Consider the following 21,563-nt stretch of genomic DNA (forward strand, 5'->3'; position numbering starts at 1 on the left):
TTCATGATGTTTGATTAAACTTTTCATTTTGATTTTTTCTTTCCCAGGGACGCAAGTTGTCCATACGACTCAAATGGTATAAGTCTCGCTCAACATATTTTTCTCAACGCCAGGAATGGATTCCGGATAAACGCCGCCCATGCAGTTAAGTACGTCTTTCTACACTTCAAACTCTCATCTTCTTGGGTGTCTTCTCCTCTACCTCATCATCGTCGTCGCTTCCGCTGTCTTCGACACCAGCCTCCTCGTCGTCATCATCCTCATTACGACCACGCTTGAGACCTTTCATCTTTCTTGTCTGCAGGTTGCCAAAGTCCTGCTTGCCGACGTGGACCTTGGCCGTCTTGTCACCCATGGCGTTCATATCAATGTTCTTCTTGGTGCGTGCCTCTGCGCCCTTGGGTGTCTTCATGGCCTGCTTGAGCATATCTGGGTCAGGGAACATTTCGCGGCCGAGAGTAAAGTCCATGCGTGGACCCATTTCCTCGACTTCGATGCGCGGCAGCTTCTGGCCGGAGCGCTTTGTGCGCAGAAGGTAGAAGCGCAGGTGGATGGGTGGGTTGGGCAGCTCGTCGGTAGGCTCTTCGGCCGAGATGGAGGCGAGGTATTGCAGGCCCTCGACATCGATTTCGTTTGTGTCTTGTCCCTTGAAGAAATCTAGAAACAGGCTCTTGGCTAGCGTGTACTTTGTCTGGTTGGGGTCTTCGAAGACGGTGCCGTGGAAGCTAATCATGGGCTTGAGACCAATCGAGGGCTTCTTGTTCTTGAATTGCTGCAGTGTGCGGAATGTTTCTGGGTTGATGTAGAGCTCTAGCATGTCGAGCATCTTGTATGAGAAGGTGCGGGCGAGTGTCAGGCAGTGTGGGCGCTTCTTCGAGTGCAGCGACAGAACGAGGAGCGAGGTGTCGTTCTTCTGGGAGAAGAACTCGAGAGATGAGGCATCGTCGAAGGGGTGGATGTCATTCTTCTTGGTGAAGCGCTCGACAAAAGGACGCTTGATAGTGGTAAGATCGGCAACGGCAAGCTTGAGGATTTGCGACGTCTTTTGGCCTGAAACAAAGAGCGTCGTCTTCGGGTTCTCATTCTGCTGCGGCTCGCGCTTTTTCATTTCGCGCTTGGCGCGAGCATTCTTGGGCTTGCTGGGGAATATTGTTAGAAAATGTTGATCTTGGTGACTCTGCGACTCATTCTACATACGCTTGCTTGAGCATATTGGCGGTGTTAGTGATTTTGCTGCTTGCGTTGCTCGAGATGCTGGTCTGGAGATCTTGGCGGAAACAAAAAGTTCCAACGATAGCCGGGGCCGGAGAAACGGTTGAGCCGATTGATCTGATAACGCCGCCCATAGTGGGGTGGACAGTTCCGCAGTTCGGCGCCCCTCTGACGTGATTTCCTCTGCAGGGCGGCGACTAAATATTAATCAGATTGGCCTCGCAGTAATAGACTTGCTTTGTACTATACATTCCGCACTCGATTTACAATCTACCTTGATCACCCCAAATTTACTCTACAATGGCTACCCTGCAAGAGATCGCCGACGAGACGGCGTTCCAGTCAACCATTTCCGCCCTCCCCGCCTCCACACTCGCCGTCATCTACTTCAACGCACCATGGGCAAAGCCATGCGAGCAAATGTCCGTTGTCCTCAAGACACTTGCCAGCACATACTCGGCCGACGCACCGATATCCTTTTTCTCCGTCAATGCCGAGGAATTGCCAGAAGTCTCCGAGACCTACGATGTCACCGCAGTCCCATACATCGTCCTACAGAAGGACGGCAAAGTCCTAGAGACCGTTTCGGGCTCTGATGCCTCAAAAGTACGAGCAGCAGTTGAAAAGCATGCTGGCGCCGGCAGCGGCCAGTCGAGTCTACCTCCTGCGCAAACCGTCACACGACCCCAAGAGAATGGCGATAGTGCAGGCAAGAATCTTGCGGGCTACACACCAAGCGCACAAGATCCCAAGACTGCGCCCGAGCACACTGCAGGCGAGCAACAGACAAGTAAGGAGGAGCTGCATCAAAGACTATCAGAGCTTGTCAAGGCTGCACCTGTCATGCTGTTTATGAAGGGCACACCAAGCGCACCCCAATGCGGCTTCAGCCGACAAACGGTCAGCATTCTTCGCGAAAAGGGAATTCGCTATGGATTCTTCAACATATTGGCCGACGACGAGGTTAGACAGGGTTTGAAGGAATTTGCCGATTGGCCTACATTCCCTCAATTGTGGGCTGACGGTGAGCTTGTTGGTGGTCTCGATATCGTAAGTCTCATGCCTCTACCATGACAAGGTCCAATACTTACTAGAAATCCACAGGTCAGGGAGGAGTTCGAGAACGACCCCCAGTTCCTCTCCCAATACGCTGCTAATGCACCCAAAACAGCTGCCTAGATCACAGCATGAAGAGGTGGAACTAGACCAACGAGGTTCGATGAATTGCTTACTCCGAGACATGGGGATGTTTGAAGGGACACATATGGAGGTACAGGAGACTATCAGTGCCCTGAACATGAATAAATATTGGCGCTAGGACTGATGTTGGATGGATGGCATGTTTTGATAATTGAAGGAAAGATTAAGAAGTGTAAGGGTTGAGTCTTTGGCCAGAACAGAATACATACAGTTCCGACACTAGGCCTAGTTTAGCAACCCTCAACTTGGTACAATGACAAGCGATACCGCAATCACCATGCGATGACTTGGTTTTACCCAGTAGGCATATACTTATTGGCAGTAGTAATTCCAGGATTCACTGACATGCTTTTGTAGTGCGGGTGATGGAGATGCCTACACCACAGCTTGCATAGGTACTAATGTCAATCGCTAGGTCACGAGACGTACCTCGTTACGAGACAGCTCTACATTTCGGACCTTCAGCATGTCGATTTTGCAAGTTTATATACGTGTAGGTGTTAGGTAACGTAGTGGGCTAATTGGTTAGTGGAAAACACACATGGCCGTACAAGCGCCCGGGGCTTACATCTAACATACCTGGCATTTAATCAATACTTGAGAAATTGCTGCCTTAATTCTAGCGGCACCCAATGTTCCATTTGACGCTCCCTTGGAGCCTTCAGGTGCCAACTTCCACTAGGCGTAGGACGCTTCTGCGTCACCCCCATATCTTTAGCGAGTTGTACAAACCAATCTTCATCATAGCCTTTGAAGTAGATAAGCGTAGTAAAGACCTCACGGAATACTACATCCGTTGGCCTCGAGTAGTCAACGACAATATCAATTTGTTCGTTACACAGCGAGAGCAACCCATACACCCTATCACGCGGGTCCTCGCATTTCCGCGCCGAAAAGTCGCGTAAGAGGGATATCAAGTGCAACTCGGGTAGTGAGAATGTAGTCCCCTTGGATCTGTCGCGCCGCGCACCGAAAAGATTACGCACTGGCTCCGGAGTCGCAATGAGGTCATCTGGACGAAATCCAAACCATCTCGGTAAGCCAGAAATGTATCGAAGTCTATCAATGGCAGCAGGCGTGACGGCAAATGGACCGCACACAAGCACGACGTCTCGGGCGAGTACGAATTCCTGGACTACCCAGAGCCGGTTCCAATATGGTAGCTGCATTAGGTTTTCCACGGTATGGCCAAGTTTGAGGAGTCGATCGAAGTACTCTCGCTGCTCGTTGTGTAGAGCACGCCAAAGACCCGTTCCGGGAAACGTTGGCGGATAGGTTTCAGCAGGGAGCTCATCTGCGAACCACGTATCTGCTATGAGTCGCATTGCGGTACCACTGTGCTCGTCACCGCGACCTAGCCACACAATAACACGCTGCGCCTGTTTATAAATCCCGGCCATGCGACTGACTTGGTGCGATTTCTCTTCCTCGGATGCCTGGTTGATGCACAGCTGGTCTATCCATAGATACTTTGGATGCAGTAGAGGACAGTCATGCTTATCGAGGAGAGTGATGCCAATTCGGATACGATCAAGGAAGTCCGACAGATTTTCCCGAATCTCAAACGGTTTTTCGTTCACGGTGATAGTACTTGTTGGAAGTGGAGGTCCCCATGTGTACGACAAAGCCTCGTATGGAGGACACTGATTGAGGTCAAAGCTGTCAAGAGCGTAGCCGAGTTCGTCTGAAAAGCGTAGTAGACGTATGTGGTTGCCGTTAGGATCAAGCGGCTTGTATTGGAAATGATCCATCGCAGTGTAGCGGAGAGTGCAATGTCATCCTGCTAATCACCTTATAAAATTCCTGACCATGCGTAAAACACTAAATGTAAATGTTGTGGTGGCTGTGCTTCCAGGTGCCCAACAGAAGGCTCCAGTGCACAAGGCATGAAGTCGTCAACCATGTTGTAGATTTTGGTATCTAGTGGTACGACAGCAGTCTACTACAGGTTTGACAAAAGACTGTAGGTCAGCCCAACGCGCCGAAAGGACTGGAGGTGGTTTTTAGCGAAGTACCTGCGCTTTGTCTAGTGACCGGGGGCGTCTTGCAGCCTAGGCATGGACGTTACTTAGTGCAATTCTGAGCCGAAGCGGTTCCCCGCCCTATCTCACAAGCTTCCTTGTCACAGCTGCCTTTGTCGCCATACCTTTTGCCATCATTCCTTGTCAATCTCGGACAATATGCCGGACTCTAAAATACTCCTAGTCTACATCCATACAAAATTACCTGTAAGTGTATGTCTAGCAGCATAAGTGTCATGCAGAGAAGACATTAGGCCTACCCTGACCCCCAGCTCCGGACTCCGAGCCCACTGCAAGTCGCTGCCCTCAGTACTTTGATGCCTATTCTCAACGCTGTTGCGGCAGACTAAGAATGAGCCGCATATTCCCCCGAGCGGCCTTTCTCCCGTAGCCGTAAGACACACATGTGATGCTTGCGATTCGCCATAATTGCCTTCTACAGTAGAATCCCCATTCGCAGCCCTCTTTCCCCTTCCCAAAAGCCCACCTCTTCAGAGCCTCCCCAAGCATGATCCCCTCACAATCCGCCTTCAAGATACCCCCGGTAAAACCCGACGACCGGTCCTTCCCACGCATCCTCTGTCTCCACGGCGGCGGCGTCAACGCCGCAATCTTCGAAGCACAAGCACGATGCCTAATCCGCCATCTGCAACACTCGTTCCGCCTCGTATGGGTCGACGCGCCCTTCTTCTGCGACCCGCACCCCGATGTCGTCGACGTGTACAGCAGCTACGCGCCCTTCCGGCGGTGGCTCCGCTGGCTACCTGCGCACCCCGAGCTCGACGAGGAAACGTGCATTGAGGAGATTGGCTACGCCATGCGCACCGCCATGCAAGACGACGACCAAGCGGGCGGCACGGGCGAGTGGGTTGGCCTCATGGGCTTCAGCCAGGGCGCAAAGTTATCCGCGAGTTTGTTGCTTGAGCAACAGGCCCGCGAGAACGAAGCTAAGAAGCGTGGACCTGCAGCGCCCATAACACCGGGTCCCACCGGTTTCCCAGATATCAAGTGGCGCTTTGGTGTGTTGCTTGCGGGGAGGGCGCCGCTGTCCAATCTCAATCCCAAGCTGCTGACTAGCAAGACGCTGGTGAGTGCGGGGAAGATATCAGAGGGGTTTGAGTTTTGTAAAGAGGTGGATGAGGAGGCGACGCTTAGAGTGCCGACATTGCACGTGCATGGTTTGGCGGACCCGGGGCTGGAGTTGCATAGGAAGTTGCTGAATGAGTATTGTGAGAAGGGGACTGCGACGTTAGTGGAGTGGCCGGGCGCGCATCGGATTCCGATTAAGAGTGTGGATGTTGATCCTGTGGTTGCTGCTATTTATGATTTGGCTGAGAGGGTGGGGGTGAGTGTGTTGAGGACTGTGTGAGGGTGTTGGAGATGGGAATGGGAAGGTGCACATATGATGATTTTATGTTTACATAACTATTTTGCTTCTTGCTTTGTCGACTATGGAAGGCGCATCTTGCAACGAAATTAGGAGATACCATAGAACAACTGTCTTTATTCTCTTGTCTTTTTACTCTATCGACTTCGGACTACGCTTTTTGGTTTCACCACTATTACGTTTTCATTTTTCCTCTAGTAAGATAATCCTGGCGTATTCTGCGTCGTCAGGTTTTCTTACCGTCAGAAATGTAAGATACAATACCTTAATTTCTAAACAAACACGTTTGATTTTTGCTTGCCCGGGCACCCTCCTCAAAAATGTTTCAAACCCTATCAAGCATTCCCTGCCACCCAGACCACATACCCAAGCCCTAGCCTCATCTATCCAACCTATCAACTCACCCCGATAAGCACCCCACTATCCCGCCTGCTTTACGTGCCCGACACCCTGAATTACCGTAGAAGAGAAAGAGGAAAAAAGACCGGGTATGCACCTCACCTACAACCGGTCCGGTCCGGTTCGACGGCGATAAGGCCAACCGTGCCGGTCTAACCCAGAACGTTGTTTTAGATATTGGGGTTGGTTACGAGGTTGCAGAGATAGACAGGTATGGATAGTCTGACCGTTGGCTATTGGAGGGTGCAAGTTTTGAATGGGGTTAAAGGGGCGTAATTGGTGGTGTAAACCCGTCGATGTCGGGGTCAAGAGCTAGGTTAATATCGCAGGGAGTTTGGGAGAGGGTTTAGTGATTGTACTTTGCTTTTTGTGTTTGTGAAGGTATGATGAGGTTCGGATGCTGGAGTGGTGGATGTGAGACTGCAGCTTATATTTACGACCAATGTACGGTGATGTGCTGGCAAGATCGTGTTTGATTAAAGTTTATTTCCTCTAGAGATAGAGTCTGGATCGGTCGTTGGAAATGTCAGTCAAGGCATTTCAAGTCGGACTAAGAGTCGATTGACCGTATCATCTGATGAATTGGTTCCATTGTTTTGACGCTTCACCTCATGTGAGCCTAGACTGAACTAAATAATAGGCGAAAGAGTTGAAAGAAGTAAGTGCTAAATGGCAGCAAGCGGGGTTCGATGGAAAAGACGGCGCATAGAAGCGGAGAGTGATGGTATCCGTGCATGGTGTAGACCGATGGTCGATATCATCCAGAGACATTCTTGGTGTAATACGGATGGGTATGGATCCGATGATATGGTGTGATGTGTGAATCCCAAATCAATAGTTTTCTTGTACTTATCCATATCGCTGCCAGCTACAAGCGACATGCTAGGCTGATGTCAACAAGACAGGAGGAAGATTTCGCAACTACAACGTCGAGGTATCTTTATCTCCATCTACAAATGAGCAATGAAGACGTCAGGGTTGTCAGCACGTTCCTGCTATAGGATCTGCAGTATGTCTTTGTTGGCATGTTTGTAAGCTAAAAGAGGGGTTATCAGACAGGGGAGGGCCTTCGCTGGCTAGTCCTGGCGAGTGAAGATGGCACGAGTGCACACTGTTAGTTTTCTGTAGGTAATGGCATGCAAAGCATCTGGGCGGGTGACGAGGGCGATGTACATTAGGTGGTCGCCTTCCTAAGGAAACCGGGAATAGACGAGGTGTGGGCGAATCGGAGTCGAGAGTGTTCCGCGTCGAGAAAGCAGCCGCCGCATATCTTCGGCTCCGAGCGCTTCTTGAGATGCCGCACACGCCCTATGAAACTTTGGACATAGCCTGCGATGCCGCGGACACTTTTATACCCGCTACAGCGCCTTCTCAGTACGTGGACTCATCCACGCCTGGTCCAATTGACCTCACACATCCCCAAGGAACAAGCTTGACTGTGAATACTCGAACCGTCGCCGCATCCATTGTCCGCCCCGCGAACCCCACCCTGCGCAGCCTGCATACAACAGCACGGCTCACCATGGGCGAATTCGACCAGTACTCTGCTATGAGCAGCAAGACTGTACCCAATGGCATACCCTCCGATGGCACGGCCTGGGGTAGTGAAAAGAACCCGGCCGCCTTTGACCTGCGTTCGGATGTGCACACAACCCCTACCATGTCCATGCTCAGGGCTATTCAGCAATGCACCCTACTCGACGATGTCTTCATGGAGGACCCTACTACACTCTCTCTTGAGCGCTTCATTGCAGACTTGAGCGGAAAAGAAGACGGGCTTCTCGTTCTCTCGGGTACCATGGGCAACCAGGTTGCATTCCGGGCACACCTTACCTGTCCTCCACATGCCGTGATTGTCGACCGGCGAGGGCACATTGTCAATTACGAGGCAGGAGGTGTAGCTACCTTGTCTCAAGCCATGGTCCAGTCTCTCGACGCGACAAACGGCACATACCTCACTTTGGAAGATATTCAAAAGTATGCGACACTCTCAGATGACGTGCACTCTTGCCCAACGCGCATGATTTCCCTTGAAAATACACTGAATGGTGCCATCATGCCTCTTTCCGAAGTCAAGCGGATATCTGCTTGGGCACGCCAACATGGTATCATCATGCATCTGGACGGTGCGCGCTTGTGGGAGGCTGTTGCTGCAGGCGCCGGTTCCCTAAAGGATTTTTGTGCCGAATTCGACAGCATCAGTCTGTGCATCAGCAAGGGCCTAGGTGCGCCCATTGGAAGTCTCCTTGTTGGCACAAAAGCTTTCATTAAACGTAGTCGCTGGATCCGCAAGTCCATTGGCGGAGGACTGCGCCAGGCTGGTGTGGTCGCTGCTCCGATGCGCGTCGCCATTGAAGAGACGTTCCTTGGCGGGAAACTTGCACAATCTCACAAGAACGCGAAGAGGGTTGCGAAGATATGGACCGACCTAGGAGGCAAGCTACAATACCCGGTAGACACAAACATGGTTTGGTTGGACCTGGCGGCCCACGATATTGAACGCAACAGCTTCATCGAGCTAGCTGAAAAGTATGGAGTAAGAACGGGTAGTGGTAGACTGGTTATACATTACCAGATTGGAGAAGAGGCGATTGAAGCGTTGCAAAAGGTCTTTACTGAGTTGTTGACGGGCAAAGAGTCGGCCGGCAAACTTGCCGAAGCGCCGCATGACCCGGAGGATTTGAAGCTGAAGGGCAAAGGCGTGGAGTAGACAGCTTTCCAGCCACAATTATCTATTAGTCATCGGATCCATAGACCAATTAGATCATGGCGCTCAGCCACGCAGCCACACCGATCTCCAGTACCTGCATGGATAGCTGCCGCGTTATACCGAAATCGCCCAGAATTTGGGGACTGCCAACGCTTCCAAGACTACGCTATTACGTTCGACTTTTGAACCCCAGACGTGATAGACATAGTCGTGCTGACGTCAATTGAAAGTTCGTCATACAACAGCAGAACATGACACTGCCAAGATGGCAGCCGAAAAATGGTACATGGGCCTCTTGGAAAGGCCGCCGCGTCTCTTGTCAGCCAGAAGAAAACTAGCTCTTTGAATTCTTTAAACTCTTTTTGACCATGTACAAGCCTATACGCGTCATAGCATCTGTGCAAAAAAGTTCTCGTCAGACGTCATGCCTTCCCAGAAGATTTCCTAGACCGCGGATGCGGACGACTATTTCTTCACATCTAGTTCCTTCACAATCCTTGTTCTCTTTTTCACCACATCAGTTTTCCACATACACCGCCAAAATGGTACCACCGATCGCACAGAACCGCACACTTCTCTCCAACCACCCGGACAAGGTCCGCATGCTGGTTCTCGAGACGGATGAGACACACCCCGATACTCAGAAAGAGACTGGTTCTTTTGGCGTTGTACTGGGCGAACTCCTCAAGAAGGCTGGAGACGAGCATGATCCGCAACTAGGCATTGAAACAGCTATGCAATATGTTGTTGAGCCAGAAGGTGGCAAAATACCGACACTAGAAGAGATCCAAGACGATGTACATGCCATCCTGATTACGGGTAGCTGCTGGGACGCACATGGCGATGACCCATGGATCATGAAACTTATGCAATTCATCAGAGGTGCGTAAACCGGGTTTTCGGTACGACAAGCAAAGTAATGGCTGACAACAACGTTAGATGTCTGGCAAAACCGCCCCGATATCCGCTTTACAGGAATCTGCTTTGGCCATCAGATTCTCTGCCGTACACTAGGATCCACCGTGAAGCCAGAGAAGAACGGCGAGTGGGAGCTGTCGCATCACTCAATCCAGCTTTCAGAAATCGGCCGCGAACTCTTCAATCTGCCAGAGACGGAGACCAAGATCCATCTTCACCAAATGCACCTGGACCATGTTGTGAATGCTCCTTCACCAGAAACAACGGACTTGCTGCCAAAGGGTACAAAAGTACATGTCTGGGGTACGAGCGATCATACTGGTGTTCAGGGCGTGTATATTCAAAAGAGGTTATTCACTACGCAAGGACATATGGAGTTTGATGAGAAACTTGTCAAGAGACAATTGGAGATGAGAGTTGAAAGCGGCAGTGTGAGCAAGGAAGAGGCTAATGAGGCTGCTGAAAGAGCTGACTGGATGCATGATGGGTTGGTTGTAGCCAAGGCTGTGCTGAGGTTCTTCCACGGTGACGACGATCGATATGATTAACGCAAAGAAATTGGAATATCCACTAGGAGTGGCTATGAAAGATTCTACGAAGGCATGGTAGTGGCGTTTATGGCTGGAAGCTGCAAAAAGCAGTGGCCAGGTGCGTATCGCATGCTAATATGGGAGGTTTGGTCTTTTCGCATAGTTATCGAATCTTTAGCGCAGCATTTTTCCACCAAGTTTCTTATTTGCGTTGCATCAGTTTTATCCCTTCTTCCCAAGCATTGTTTATGTATTTTTCCCCAAGACACTAGGGAATATATAAAACTCCGAGAATATTTAACATCGCGCAAACACGCCGATACCGCACCGCACCGCACTCCACGCACCAACCATCGCCGCGGCATAACTAGACTCCGAGCCCAAAAGCTTGTCTTAACCTTCCAACCCATCATCTCATCGATATCCAAACACCGGGAATAATACCTCTTCTTCGGCATTCTATACTCCGACCCAGTTCGGAAATAGCAATTCGCGCTTTGCTATCTCCGGAAGTTGGCTTCCGTCATTGAAGCTACCAGTGGGGGTCCACCTGACTCGGTCCACCCTTCATCGACCGAAGCCTAGAACTAACTACCCTACACCGGTGTGACAATACGCAAGCACAATAGCGAGAAATCGTCACTACCAGAGCGCTAGGAGAAAGCGGCCAAAACCGGCAACCTGCCGTATGTAATGGACAAGATGCAGGTCAGATAGCGACCGCAATCGGTATTGGGCTTGGGGAGGAGAAAGAACCAGCAACGGTCCTGGCAATTGCAGCGAACCATGGGCTTGTTCCCTCCACTTCCCTAGCGCCGCCGTTCGATAGGGCGGTTAGTACATGCATCATGTGTGGAGTGTGATCCACACTATGTACCCAGCATGTGTGTGCGTGTCCAACCCTCTGATTCTCCCTCCCTCCCTCTCTCTTTCTCTCTCTCTCCACATCTCAATGACTGGTTTGCCCCTTCTTGCCAATGTTACAACGAACACGCTTGCGCCATATTTGACTATACCCCTTCTCAGAACTTGAAGATATAATCCTTGTAGTCGTTGCTGGCTGGAGAAAAGGTAGAAGGCGCTGATATGGCTGCTCCGAAGAGCTCGGCCGAGGACGCCAGTGTAGATGTTGCGACAGAGAAGGAGATGGATGTTGAAGATAATGTGACGTCGGAAGTTGTACAGCAACGTACTTCAGAGGAGCCATATTCAGTGTTTAGTGAGGGGATGAGGATATGGATTATTGCTCTCGTTTCCGTATCCGCTCTGATATCGCCGTTTGGTGCCGCCATGGTTTTTCCTGCACTCAACCTACTGGCCGATGTGTTGGATATCACGCCTGCGCAGGTCAATATCTCGCTGACGACTTACATGGTATGTTTCCCATGATTCGTTCAGAATTCCTTGTTTCTTTTAGGCTTTTCCCCAGTCTCCCAATAATCAACCCAAGCTCTTATATCGCCCAATTGTATAGCCTAGCATCTAACGTCCACAGATTGCTCAAGCCATAGCGCCCGCCTTCCTCGGTACTCTCTCCGACAACAGCGGACGAAGACTAACCTTCATAATCTGCTTCGTAATCTACTGCATAGGCAACATCGGGCTTGCCCTGCAAACAAACTACGTCGCCCTCCTCATCCTCCGCATGGTCCAAGCAATCGGCGGCTCCGCAGCCATTGCCTTAACAATGGCCGTCGTAGCCGACATCACCACCTCCGCCGACCGCGGCACCTACATGGGCTACGCGCAAGCCGGCGTGCTAGTGGGCCCAGCCTTTGGTCCTACAATCGGCGGCCTCCTCTCCCGCTACCTAGGCTGGCGCGCAATCTTCTGGTTCCTCTCCATCTTTTCCGGCACCCTCCTCATCCTCTTCGTCTTCTTCTTCCCCGAAACCTGTCGGAAAGTCGTAGGCAACGGCTCTATCCCCCCACAGGGAGTAAACCGCTCAGTCATAAGCTGCATCCAGCAGCGCAAACTCCGCAAAAAGTTCCTGAATGAAACACCTGCGCCGCTGCCTCCGCGTACGAAGACTGCATGGCCGAATCCACTCGCTACGATGAGAATCCTGGGTGAAAAGGAATCAGGGATTATCCTCCTGTATAACGGCCTCTTCTTCACCGGCCTAATGATAACCGTAGCCGCGATCCCCGATCTCTTCCACGAAGCCTACGGCCTCAACGAACTCGATATCGGACTGTGCTACATCTCCAACGGCGTCGCCTCCCTCATCGCCTCCTTAACCATGGGCCGCGTCGTCGACTGGAACTTCCGCCGCCACGCCCGCAAAATCGGACTCGCAATTATCCCGGGTAAGCAACAGGATCTCAGCAACTTCCCCATTGAGCGCGTGCGCATGGAAGTGCTGCTGCCGAACCACGTCGTCGGCGTGCTGGGAATCGTCATGTTTGCGTGGACGCTGCGGTTCAAGACGCATATTGCGGGTCCGGAGATTGCGCTGGCCGTCATGGGGTTTTGTATTACGAGTGCGTTTAATATTACGAATGGGTTGTTGATTGAGTTGCATCGGGATCAGCCGGCTGCGGCAACGGCGGCGGTGAATTTTGCGAGGTGCTTGATGAGTGCGGGGGGTTCGGCGGCTATTCTGCCAATGTGTCGTGCGATGAATCCGGGTTGGGCGTTTACGCTCATTGCGTTTATATATGTGGCGTTGTTGCCCGTCGCGCTGTGGGTTATGAGGGATGGCATGAGGTGGCGACAGGAGTTGGCGGAGAAGAAGAGAGTGAAGGAGGAGGAGAAGATGCGGGGAGATGGTGTATAGGAAGCGTCTTCACGATATTTAACGTTACGAAACTAACGGTTGATTTTTCTGTAATAAGCTTACTATTAAGAGGCTGCACTTGCATGCTTATCCCTGTTTGGCGTCACTGTTTAGAGGGCGCTTACATGCGACCAACAGCAAGGGACGGCTCACTCCACGGTGAAAATAGCGTTTCTAGGAAACTGGATTCCTGAAAAATGCAATCCAACTATGAAAGAATAGGAGAAGAGTACCGACACGGCTTAGCTAGCTGCACCTAAAAACGCAACCTTCTAAATACCGACATAAGCCATTTAAGAATTCTTGAACAAAGGATAAAGAAGAAATGAATCCCAAAAGCAAAGGTCCTCCATGAAAGCTCTACATTCCCCTCAATCTCTATCCTCACTCTAATTCTTCCACCCAGTCCCCACGCCTTTTCCTTTCCCGACTACCGAGATCATGCCCTGCCAAACTTCGCTAAAGTCATGGTATCCGTTGCCCTCGATCCCGCTCGTCAAGAACACCCAGTCGGCAGCTTCCTCTACTTTTCCGACTATATAGCTCAGCACGTCCTGATTCAGCCTCGGGACAGAGTGCAGGATAACTCCCAATTTCGAGTTCGGGACGGCTGCTTTGGAAAGGGGCCCCATTGTGTCCTTGTCTAGATACTTTTCGAAAGTTTCTTCAAAGACAACGGTGAGATCGGTAAGGTTAAAGTATGAGTCTGCGAGATAGCTGGGTGAGGTGAGGTCCGCTAGAGGGACAAGACCGGGGTTATGCGCAATAAAGCCTTTCTTGAACGTCGTACTGGTGTTCTTGACTGCGTGGGTTGCTCGTTCAAGATAGGCATATGATTCTGGGCTGTAAGTGCTGGGTGTTTCGTCGAAGAAGATGCCGTCGACGCGCATACGCGTCACATTCGTTACGTAGGGCCAGCTTGAGTATGTATCGATTTCTGCCAAAACATCGTCTACGGTTTTTTTGGTGTAATGTGTCGCTACGTAGCCCAAGGTGCGGATGTTGGGGTATTGAGCAAGTTTTGGGATTTCGTCCAGGTATACTGAGTCAGGGAGTGAGCCCATGCAGGGTCCAGAGCAAGGGTTGAGCACGACTGTAAAAGAAACATCGCGGTGTGCCTTTGCTCTGATTTCTGTTAGTATAAGGAGAATAAAAGGATTCTGTATACATACGCTGCGTAGAGTGGATCCCAGGCCCCAGGGCTGGGATAGATGTAAAGGGGAAGGAGAATTGACATCATGCCATAGATTGTCAAGTTATTGTCTTGCAGACGGAGATCTTTTCTGGAAGCAAATTCTCAGGCGATAGTTGCAGTCGAAAAATCTAGAAAAAGGGCCGGCCCTGTCTGTGGTGCAGTGTGCGGAGCCAGTTCATGTTGTACCTGGCAGCGGGTACTGGCCCTAGCCGCCCGAGCAGCCACGCTATTTAGATGATCCGCAATATAAAACATACATATACATTAGTACCAAATACAGTTCTTGTGTCACGTTGATGCACTGTATCCGGACTGACGGCGACCCACTACGGCTAAAATAGCGAGGGTAACCGAAGATCTAGATTGCGGGAATTCTTCCATCAAATCAATCCTCCTCGATTTCGAAAATTTGACATGAATCTCCACGATTAAAGCTGCAACCGATATTTGCATGGAGTCCATGTCCATGAACGTGCGTATTGTGGCGTGCGTAGTCATAGTCGATGAATCCTTAAACTCAGGCCACCCGTTCGGCCGCATATAGAAGAGCATGGAAGTTCCCTGATCGATACTGATGAAGGAGAATTCTGCGTCATATGTAGGTAGATGTGGAATAATGATTGGCTCAACAAGATCAGGGTTTGAAGATTTGCTTATATATCCAGTCAAATTGCCGTTGTTGTGGTCCGGGGGACAAAACACTGCATGCTGGGGCTTAAGAAAATGACGTGCTATCTCCAAATTATGCGCCCTGTATAGTACATAGAAGCGGTTGATCATGATACAATAACTAGAACCGGTCCTTGTGCCGAGGTGGATTGATCCTCGTAGTTTCTGCACCGGCTTGACCGAAGCCGCCTTGTCGTCTCCAGCATCCAGAGCAGACGGAGAGTTGACGACAGCCTTGGCAAGTCTTTGTAGTAACTGTTCCAGAGATTTTGCCAAGTAGTCCAGGGCGATGGTCGGCGAAGACGACTCATGGAGGGAAAGCGCCATCTGCAACAACAGCACAAATAGTCTATTGTTCGTGTCAAGGTCAGGATACGAGGTGTCGAAGTCCGAAAAGTGGCATGGAAAAGAAGGATGGGGCTGAACCGTGCACCAGCTGAAGATACTGCTGCAGGAGGCGCCGGCTGTTGGTATGCGAGACTACATCCTCGGATGCGAAAGTGGTACTTGGGGTCCGAAAAGTCGGGTCGAGAACTCGATCTATGCACTGCAAATAGGTTGGTGAGAGTACGAGAAAGGCAGTTGAGAAAAAGGATGGATGCAAAGCAGTCTAGTGAGAGTCGGTTAGTCGGGACGGACCGACTCAACTGGTTGGAGCCTGGGCAGCGGCTGCAAAGCCAATGGGACGAGAGCCCTCAGGCATGCATCGGATACGGCTATGAAAAGTGTCAGAGGCATGGTCTACATCTTTTCAGTTTTCCCATGGTAATGACAACATTGCCTTGGACGCAACTGCAAGCGTATTTGCTTCTTTCCCAGCCACTAGTTGTGTGTGCCAGCGGGTGGCAACGTCAAGTAAACGTCATCTACAGAACTTACTTCTATAGAGACGTGGGGCACTTCATCTGCTCTGCAATTCCCCGAATTGATTCCAGGACTAACACACCCAACACAATAACAAACTCGAGTTGTAGGAATAAGTAATCTGTTCGTAAGCAGAGTAGCCGGCATACGATTTGGAGGGAAGATCAACGCTGTAGAAGAAGTTTTGACTGCACTGGTCCGATTCTGGACCTTTTACCAATCTCTTTAAGAGATACAAACTCTCAGTGAACTGGCGACCAGAGACGACCAAGTCGACATTGTAAGGCTCCTCCTTTTGTGCGACATGGTTTCTGATGAAGCTGCCTGCTGTGGTGGATTCAAGGTCACCTTGTTTCAGGATGTCAGGGTGTTTTCTCAGTGTTATTCTTTGGCCGTGGTCCTCCCCAACCCTCGCAGGGTTTGCTGTCAAGCGCAGTAGTTGCAGAGGCCAAGACTGACTCGGATGCCAGTAGCACCAATAGTTTTGGGGCATGCTTATCCGACTGCCGGGGAAACGACTAGGCCGTTGAATGATCCACCATACGAATCTGTTCTTTTGGTTACACTGCTGTGTGGGTGCTGGTTGTGCAGATGGGCGTTGACGCGGTGTATTGTAGTGGCGCTGAAAGCGAGTGGTGGTAGCCAAGTGCAAGTGGGGTGTTGCGGGTAGGGCGTTCCAGCCCAGACAAAACTCGTCGGCCAGCGGAAGGTCAGCCTCCAATCAGGCCCGACAGCGATATCATCACGTGACACTACTGGCGATATGATGATGCAGAGGCTGAAGAGTTGTCAGCGTCATTCTGCCAGGCTCACGAGAAGAGCATCACATCCCTTGTTTGGGTAATTGTCGTCTGCTTTGTGCAGGCTCTCCGCGGATCTGCCATGTCTCTCCCCGTTCCGCCGAAAGGTAGCGCTGCAGACCCACCTCGGGCGCATTCCGCTGTCGACGCCCTCACACCCTTGATCGAAGCGACATACAAAACTCCCGATATAACAACCTACATAAACGGCAGGAAGACCGTCATAAGCAACCCCAATCCCCACTGGACGCTGCTTGACTACCTTCGCGCCCAGCCCAATCTCAAGGGCACCAAACTGGGCTGTGGCGAAGGTGGATGTGGTGCATGTACAGTCGTACTTCAAGTCGCAGACTCGCAGTCTGAGAAGAAACGGATTAAGCATCTGTCAGTGAATGCGTGCTTGTTCCCGCTTGTGGGTATCGACGGCAAGCATGTCATCACCGTCGAGGGCATCGGCAGTGTTGGTCGGCCACACCCCCTGCAAGAGAGGATCGCAAAGCTTCATGGTAGCCAGTGTGGATTCTGTCAGTGTCTAGGTCTGCAGCTGCCTGGCCAGGTTACTGACAAATGCTGTAGGTACTCCTGGTATCGTCATGAGTCTTTATGCCGTCGTGCGCAACGCATACAATCCCGAGACAAACAAGTTCCATCTAAGTGCCCGTGAAATCGAAATGGAAGGCCACTTGGATGGCAACCTGTGCCGCTGTACTGGTTACAAGCCTATTCTGCAGGCTGCAAAGACATTCGTAACCGAAGACTTGAAGGGCCAGCTAGCTGAGGAAGATGGACCAATTACTCAAGACGCTGGGCGGTTCGAGGACGATGTCACTGATCTCACCCGCAGCGGATGTGCAGGACCTTCTAAGGTTTCCTGCGGTCGTCCAGGGGGCTGTTGCAGGGATGAGCCCTCAGATAGCAGCTCCACCGATAGTAAGTCCAACACCTCCTCACCGCCATCGGAGCCTATTTCGACATCCGAAGATGAGCACATACCTGCCGTCCTGGGCACAAAACAGCCCCCGCAGGCAGATCCTGCAATCAGCGGCGCAGAATATGCGAAACCCCTGAAAAGTAAAGAAGGAGGTGCAGCCGCTCAAACAAAAACTTCAACATCTGCTGCCCTTGCGCCAGCAGCAAATTCAGAGAAGGGTGTCCCAAGAATAGAGTTTCAGGAATACATACCAGACACGGAACTCATCTTCCCCTCTGCGCTGTGGAAGCACGAACCACAACCGATATGTTACGGCAACGACCAGAAGATTTGGTTCCGACCTACCAAGCTTGACCAGCTACTGGACATCAAGGATGCATTCCCATCGGCCAAGCTCGTTGGTGGTGCCAGTGAAGTGCAGGTAGAGGTCCGCTTCAAGAACTCTGATTTTGCAGTTTCTGTCTACATTTCAGACATCCCAGAGCTCAAGCATACCAAACTCCCCATGGATGCCGAACTCGAGAACGCCAAGGAGCTCGTCATCGCAGCCAACACTCCACTTACCGAACTAGAAGGGATCTGTAAAACAGTCTGTGCCAAGTTTGGTAAGCGTGCAATGGTCCTAGAAGCTCTGCGAAAACAATTGCGATACTTTGCTGGTCGCCAGATTCGCAATGTTGCGTCGCTGGCTGGTAATATTGCAACCGCATCGCCCATATCGGATGCGAATCCCGTGTTGTTGGCAGCAGGTGCCACACTAGAAGCAATCAACAAGAAGGTTGGTAGTCTTGATCTCCCCATGTCCAATTTTTTCTTGGCATACAGGACGACGAGTCTACCTCCTGACGCAGCCTTGTACCGCATCCGGATCCCTTTACCACCAAAAGACTCGAGGGAGGTGCTCAAAGCATACAAGCAGGCTAAGCGCAAAGATGATGACATTGCAATCGTTACGGCAGCGTTCAGGGTGCGCCTCGATTCCGCTGGACGGGTCGAAGATTCGTCCATCGTTTTTGGTGGCATGGCGCCAATGACCAAGGATTCGCCAAAGACACAGAGTGCTCTTCTCGGCAAGCCATGGTTTCACTCGGGGACGCTAGATGCTGCGCTTACTGCGTTGACACAGGATTATGACCTTCCATATAGCGTTCCAGGTGGTATGGCTGATTACCGCAAGACTCTTACACTTTCGCTCTTCTTCCGCTTCTGGCACGAAGCTGCTGCTGAATTTGGACTTGGGAACGTTGATCAGCAGGTTGTAGATGAGATTCATCGTGATATCTCTAGTGGAACGCGTGACAACTACAACCCCTACGAGCAGCGTGTTGTTGGTAGGCAAGTCCCTCATCTCTCTGCTCTCAAGCAATGTACAGGTGAGGCTGAGTATATTGATGACATGCCGAGATTGGATCGCGAACTATTTGGTGGCCTTGTCATGTCTACAAAAGCCCATGCCAAGATCTTGAGCGTTGACTGGGATAGAGCGCTTGAGATGCCTGGTGTTGTTGGATATATTGACAAAAATAGCATCCCTTCTGACGCGAACATTTGGGGATCTATCAAGAAAGACGAGCCATTCTTCGCCGAAGACAAGGTGTTGTCACATGGTCAAGTCATTGGAATGGTCTATGCTGACACAGCGTTGGAAGCTCAAGCAGCTGCTCGAGCTGTCAAGGTTGAATATGAAGAGCTGCCCCACATTTTGACTATCGATGAAGCCATTGCGGCCAACAGCTACTTTCCTCACGGAAAGTTTTTGAGAAAGGGCCTTGCCATTGACGATAAGATGGCTGACGCTTTTGCCCAATGTGACAGGATCTTTGAAGGCATGTGCAGGCTAGGTGGTCAGGAACATTTCTACCTCGAGACGAATGCAGCGCTGGCCATACCCTCTGGAGAAGACGGGGCTATCGAGGTCTGGTCTTCGACTCAGAACACCATGGAAGTACAAGAGTTTGTCAGTTCAGTATTGGGAGTACCAAGTAACCGTGTCAACGCTCGTGTCAAACGCATGGGAGGTGGCTTTGGCGGTAAAGAATCTCGGAGTGTGCCCTTTGCCGTCTACACTGCAATTGCCGCTAGGAAAGAGAAACGACCAGTTCGCATCATGCTGAACCGTGATGAAGACATGTTGCTCAGTGGCCAAAGACACCCGTTCAAAGCGCAATGGAAAGTCGGCGTGTCAAAGGAGGGAAAGCTCCTTGCTATGGAGGCTGATGTTTATGACAATGGCGGCTTTTCCCAGGATATGAGTGGTGCCGTCATGGACCGATGCCTGACACACTTTGACAACGCATACGAATGTCCAAATGTCTTCCTACGCGGTCACGTTTGCAGAACCAACATCCACAGCAACACAGCATTCCGGGGCTTCGGTGCGCCACAAGGCATGTATTTTGCAGAGACCATCATGTACAACATTGCAGAAGGTCTTGGTATAGATATCGACGAGCTACGATGGAAGAACTTGTACAAGCCTGGAGAGCACACCCCATTCTTCCAGAAGATTGACGAGGACTGGCACATACCCATGCTGCTTCATCAGCTGAGCAAGTCGTCCGAGTATGAGAAACGAAAAGCTGTTGTCAAGGAGTTCAACGAGAAGAACAAGTGGAGGAAGCGAGGCATCAGTTTGATTCCATCAAAATTCGGTCTCAGCTTTGCAACCGCGTTGCATCTCAACCAGGCAGCTGCCTATGTAAAGATCTACCACGACGGCAGTGTCCTACTCCACCACGGAGGAACAGAAATGGGCCAAGGTCTCTACACAAAGATGTGCCAGATAGCCGCACAAGAGCTAGGCACCCCCCTTGACGCCATCTACACCCAGGACAGCCAAACCTACCAGATCGTCAACGCCTCCCCCACCGCCGCATCCTCCGGCTCCGATCTCAACGGCATGGCCGTAAAAAACGCCTGCGACCAGCTCAACGAGCGCCTGAAACCGTACCGTGAGAAACTCGGCCCAGACGCACCCCTCAAGGAACTCGCTCACGCTGCATACGTCGACCGCGTCAACCTTGCCGCAAACGGCTTCTGGAAAATGCCAAAAGTAGGCTACACATGGGGTGACACGAACCTCGAAACCGTAAAGCCAATGTACTACTACTGGACTCAGGGAGCTGCATGCTCGGAAGTTGAACTCGATCTCTTGACTGGCGATCACACTGTGCTTCGCTCTGACATCATGATGGTACGTAGTATCATCCCCCCTCCTCCTTCCCTTTCCCCTTCCCCCCCCCTCTCCCATCCATCCCACGACCCCTTACTAACGCAAAGGTAAAATAGGACGTCGGCAACTCCATCAACCCAGCAATCGACTACGGCCAAATCGAAGGCGCCTTCCTCCAAGGCCTCGGCCTCTTCACCCTCGAAGAATCCCTCTGGACCCGCCGCTCCGGCCACCTCTTCACCCGCGGACCCGGAACCTACAAAATCCCCGGCTTCTCCGATATCCCACAGATCTTCAACGCAAGCATGCTACGATACGACAACGACGGTAAGCCGCTGACGTGGCATCATCTCAGGACGGTGCAGAGTAGCAAGGGGATTGGGGAGCCGCCGTTGTTTCTCGGGAGTACCGTGTTTTTTGCGTTGAGGGAGGCGGTAAGGGAGGCGAGGAGGATGAATGGGAAGAGTGTAGGTGAAGGGGAGGGAGAGGACGTGTGGAATTTGGATAGTCCGGCTACGTGTGAGAGGTTGAGGTTGGCGGTTGGGGATGAGTTTGTGGAGAGAGCGAGGGTAAGGAAGGGGGAGGCCGAGGAGGCCGAGTTGGTCAGTGTTGCCTGAGAGATTGTAAACAGCAAGAAGAGAGAGAGAGGGAGAGGCGGTATGGTGTTGGAAATTGACAATTCTTCTTCTTTTTTTGCATCACTGTTTGTGTATTGGAAAGATGAAGAATGAATATATATATATATATATATGTATTTGGCAAGGCACTCATATCTA

The 21,563-nt window shown here is 51.2% G+C and overlaps 10 protein-coding genes across 10 annotated transcripts; 6 read left to right on the top strand and 4 right to left on the bottom strand.

Annotated features, from left to right (window-relative positions):
* Positions 1 to 166: 166 nt before the first annotated feature.
* COCMIDRAFT_37888 (uncharacterized protein) lies at positions 167 to 1,211 on the bottom strand (the record flags this gene model as incomplete). Its single annotated transcript, XM_007691040.1, has 2 exons — positions 167 to 1,139; positions 1,198 to 1,211. 2 exons carry the CDS (start codon positions 1,209 to 1,211, stop codon positions 167 to 169), a joined length of 987 nt encoding a protein of 328 aa, XP_007689230.1.
* Positions 1,212 to 1,512: 301 nt separating this feature from the next.
* On the top strand, positions 1,513 to 2,391 carry COCMIDRAFT_37889 (uncharacterized protein; the record flags this gene model as incomplete). The annotated part of the gene is made up of 2 exons (XM_007691041.1): positions 1,513 to 2,262; positions 2,317 to 2,391. The coding sequence occupies 2 exons, from the start codon at positions 1,513 to 1,515 to the stop codon at positions 2,389 to 2,391; spliced, it is 825 nt and encodes a 274-aa protein (XP_007689231.1).
* A 1,355-nt stretch (positions 2,392 to 3,746) lies between these two features.
* On the bottom strand, positions 3,747 to 4,163 carry COCMIDRAFT_53227 (uncharacterized protein; the record flags this gene model as incomplete). Its single annotated transcript, XM_007691054.1, has 1 exon — positions 3,747 to 4,163. A coding segment is annotated over one exon (417 nt), but the record flags the coding sequence as incomplete, so codon positions are not given.
* A 778-nt stretch (positions 4,164 to 4,941) lies between these two features.
* On the top strand, positions 4,942 to 5,802 carry COCMIDRAFT_98736 (uncharacterized protein; the record flags this gene model as incomplete). The annotated part of the gene is made up of 1 exon (XM_007691055.1): positions 4,942 to 5,802. One exon carries the CDS (start codon positions 4,942 to 4,944, stop codon positions 5,800 to 5,802), a length of 861 nt encoding a protein of 286 aa, XP_007689245.1.
* Positions 5,803 to 7,553: 1,751 nt separating this feature from the next.
* COCMIDRAFT_98732 (uncharacterized protein) lies at positions 7,554 to 8,929 on the top strand (the record flags this gene model as incomplete). The annotated part of the gene is made up of 2 exons (XM_007691056.1): positions 7,554 to 7,593; positions 7,644 to 8,929. The coding sequence occupies 2 exons, from the start codon at positions 7,554 to 7,556 to the stop codon at positions 8,927 to 8,929; spliced, it is 1,326 nt and encodes a 441-aa protein (XP_007689246.1).
* Positions 8,930 to 9,471: 542 nt separating this feature from the next.
* COCMIDRAFT_6410 (uncharacterized protein) lies at positions 9,472 to 10,395 on the top strand (the record flags this gene model as incomplete). The annotated part of the gene is made up of 2 exons (XM_007691024.1): positions 9,472 to 9,811; positions 9,869 to 10,395. 2 exons carry the CDS (start codon positions 9,472 to 9,474, stop codon positions 10,393 to 10,395), a joined length of 867 nt encoding a protein of 288 aa, XP_007689214.1.
* Positions 10,396 to 11,523: 1,128 nt separating this feature from the next.
* Positions 11,524 to 13,156, top strand: COCMIDRAFT_98695 (uncharacterized protein; the record flags this gene model as incomplete). The annotated part of the gene is made up of 2 exons (XM_007691057.1): positions 11,524 to 11,751; positions 11,873 to 13,156. The coding sequence occupies 2 exons, from the start codon at positions 11,524 to 11,526 to the stop codon at positions 13,154 to 13,156; spliced, it is 1,512 nt and encodes a 503-aa protein (XP_007689247.1).
* A 389-nt stretch (positions 13,157 to 13,545) lies between these two features.
* On the bottom strand, positions 13,546 to 14,393 carry COCMIDRAFT_6412 (uncharacterized protein; the record flags this gene model as incomplete). Its single annotated transcript, XM_007691025.1, has 2 exons — positions 13,546 to 14,281; positions 14,329 to 14,393. 2 exons carry the CDS (start codon positions 14,391 to 14,393, stop codon positions 13,546 to 13,548), a joined length of 801 nt encoding a protein of 266 aa, XP_007689215.1.
* A 246-nt stretch (positions 14,394 to 14,639) lies between these two features.
* On the bottom strand, positions 14,640 to 15,347 carry COCMIDRAFT_6413 (uncharacterized protein; the record flags this gene model as incomplete). Its single annotated transcript, XM_007691026.1, has 1 exon — positions 14,640 to 15,347. One exon carries the CDS (start codon positions 15,345 to 15,347, stop codon positions 14,640 to 14,642), a length of 708 nt encoding a protein of 235 aa, XP_007689216.1.
* Positions 15,348 to 16,766: 1,419 nt separating this feature from the next.
* Positions 16,767 to 21,404, top strand: COCMIDRAFT_6414 (uncharacterized protein; the record flags this gene model as incomplete). Its single annotated transcript, XM_007691027.1, has 3 exons — positions 16,767 to 17,208; positions 17,261 to 20,808; positions 20,904 to 21,404. 3 exons carry the CDS (start codon positions 16,767 to 16,769, stop codon positions 21,402 to 21,404), a joined length of 4,491 nt encoding a protein of 1,496 aa, XP_007689217.1.
* Positions 21,405 to 21,563: the final 159 nt, after the last annotated feature.

Source organism: Bipolaris oryzae (genome assembly GCF_000523455.1).
Source record: "Bipolaris oryzae ATCC 44560 unplaced genomic scaffold scaffold_90, whole genome shotgun sequence".
Classification (NCBI taxonomy): Eukaryota; Fungi; Ascomycota; class Dothideomycetes; order Pleosporales; family Pleosporaceae; genus Bipolaris; species Bipolaris oryzae.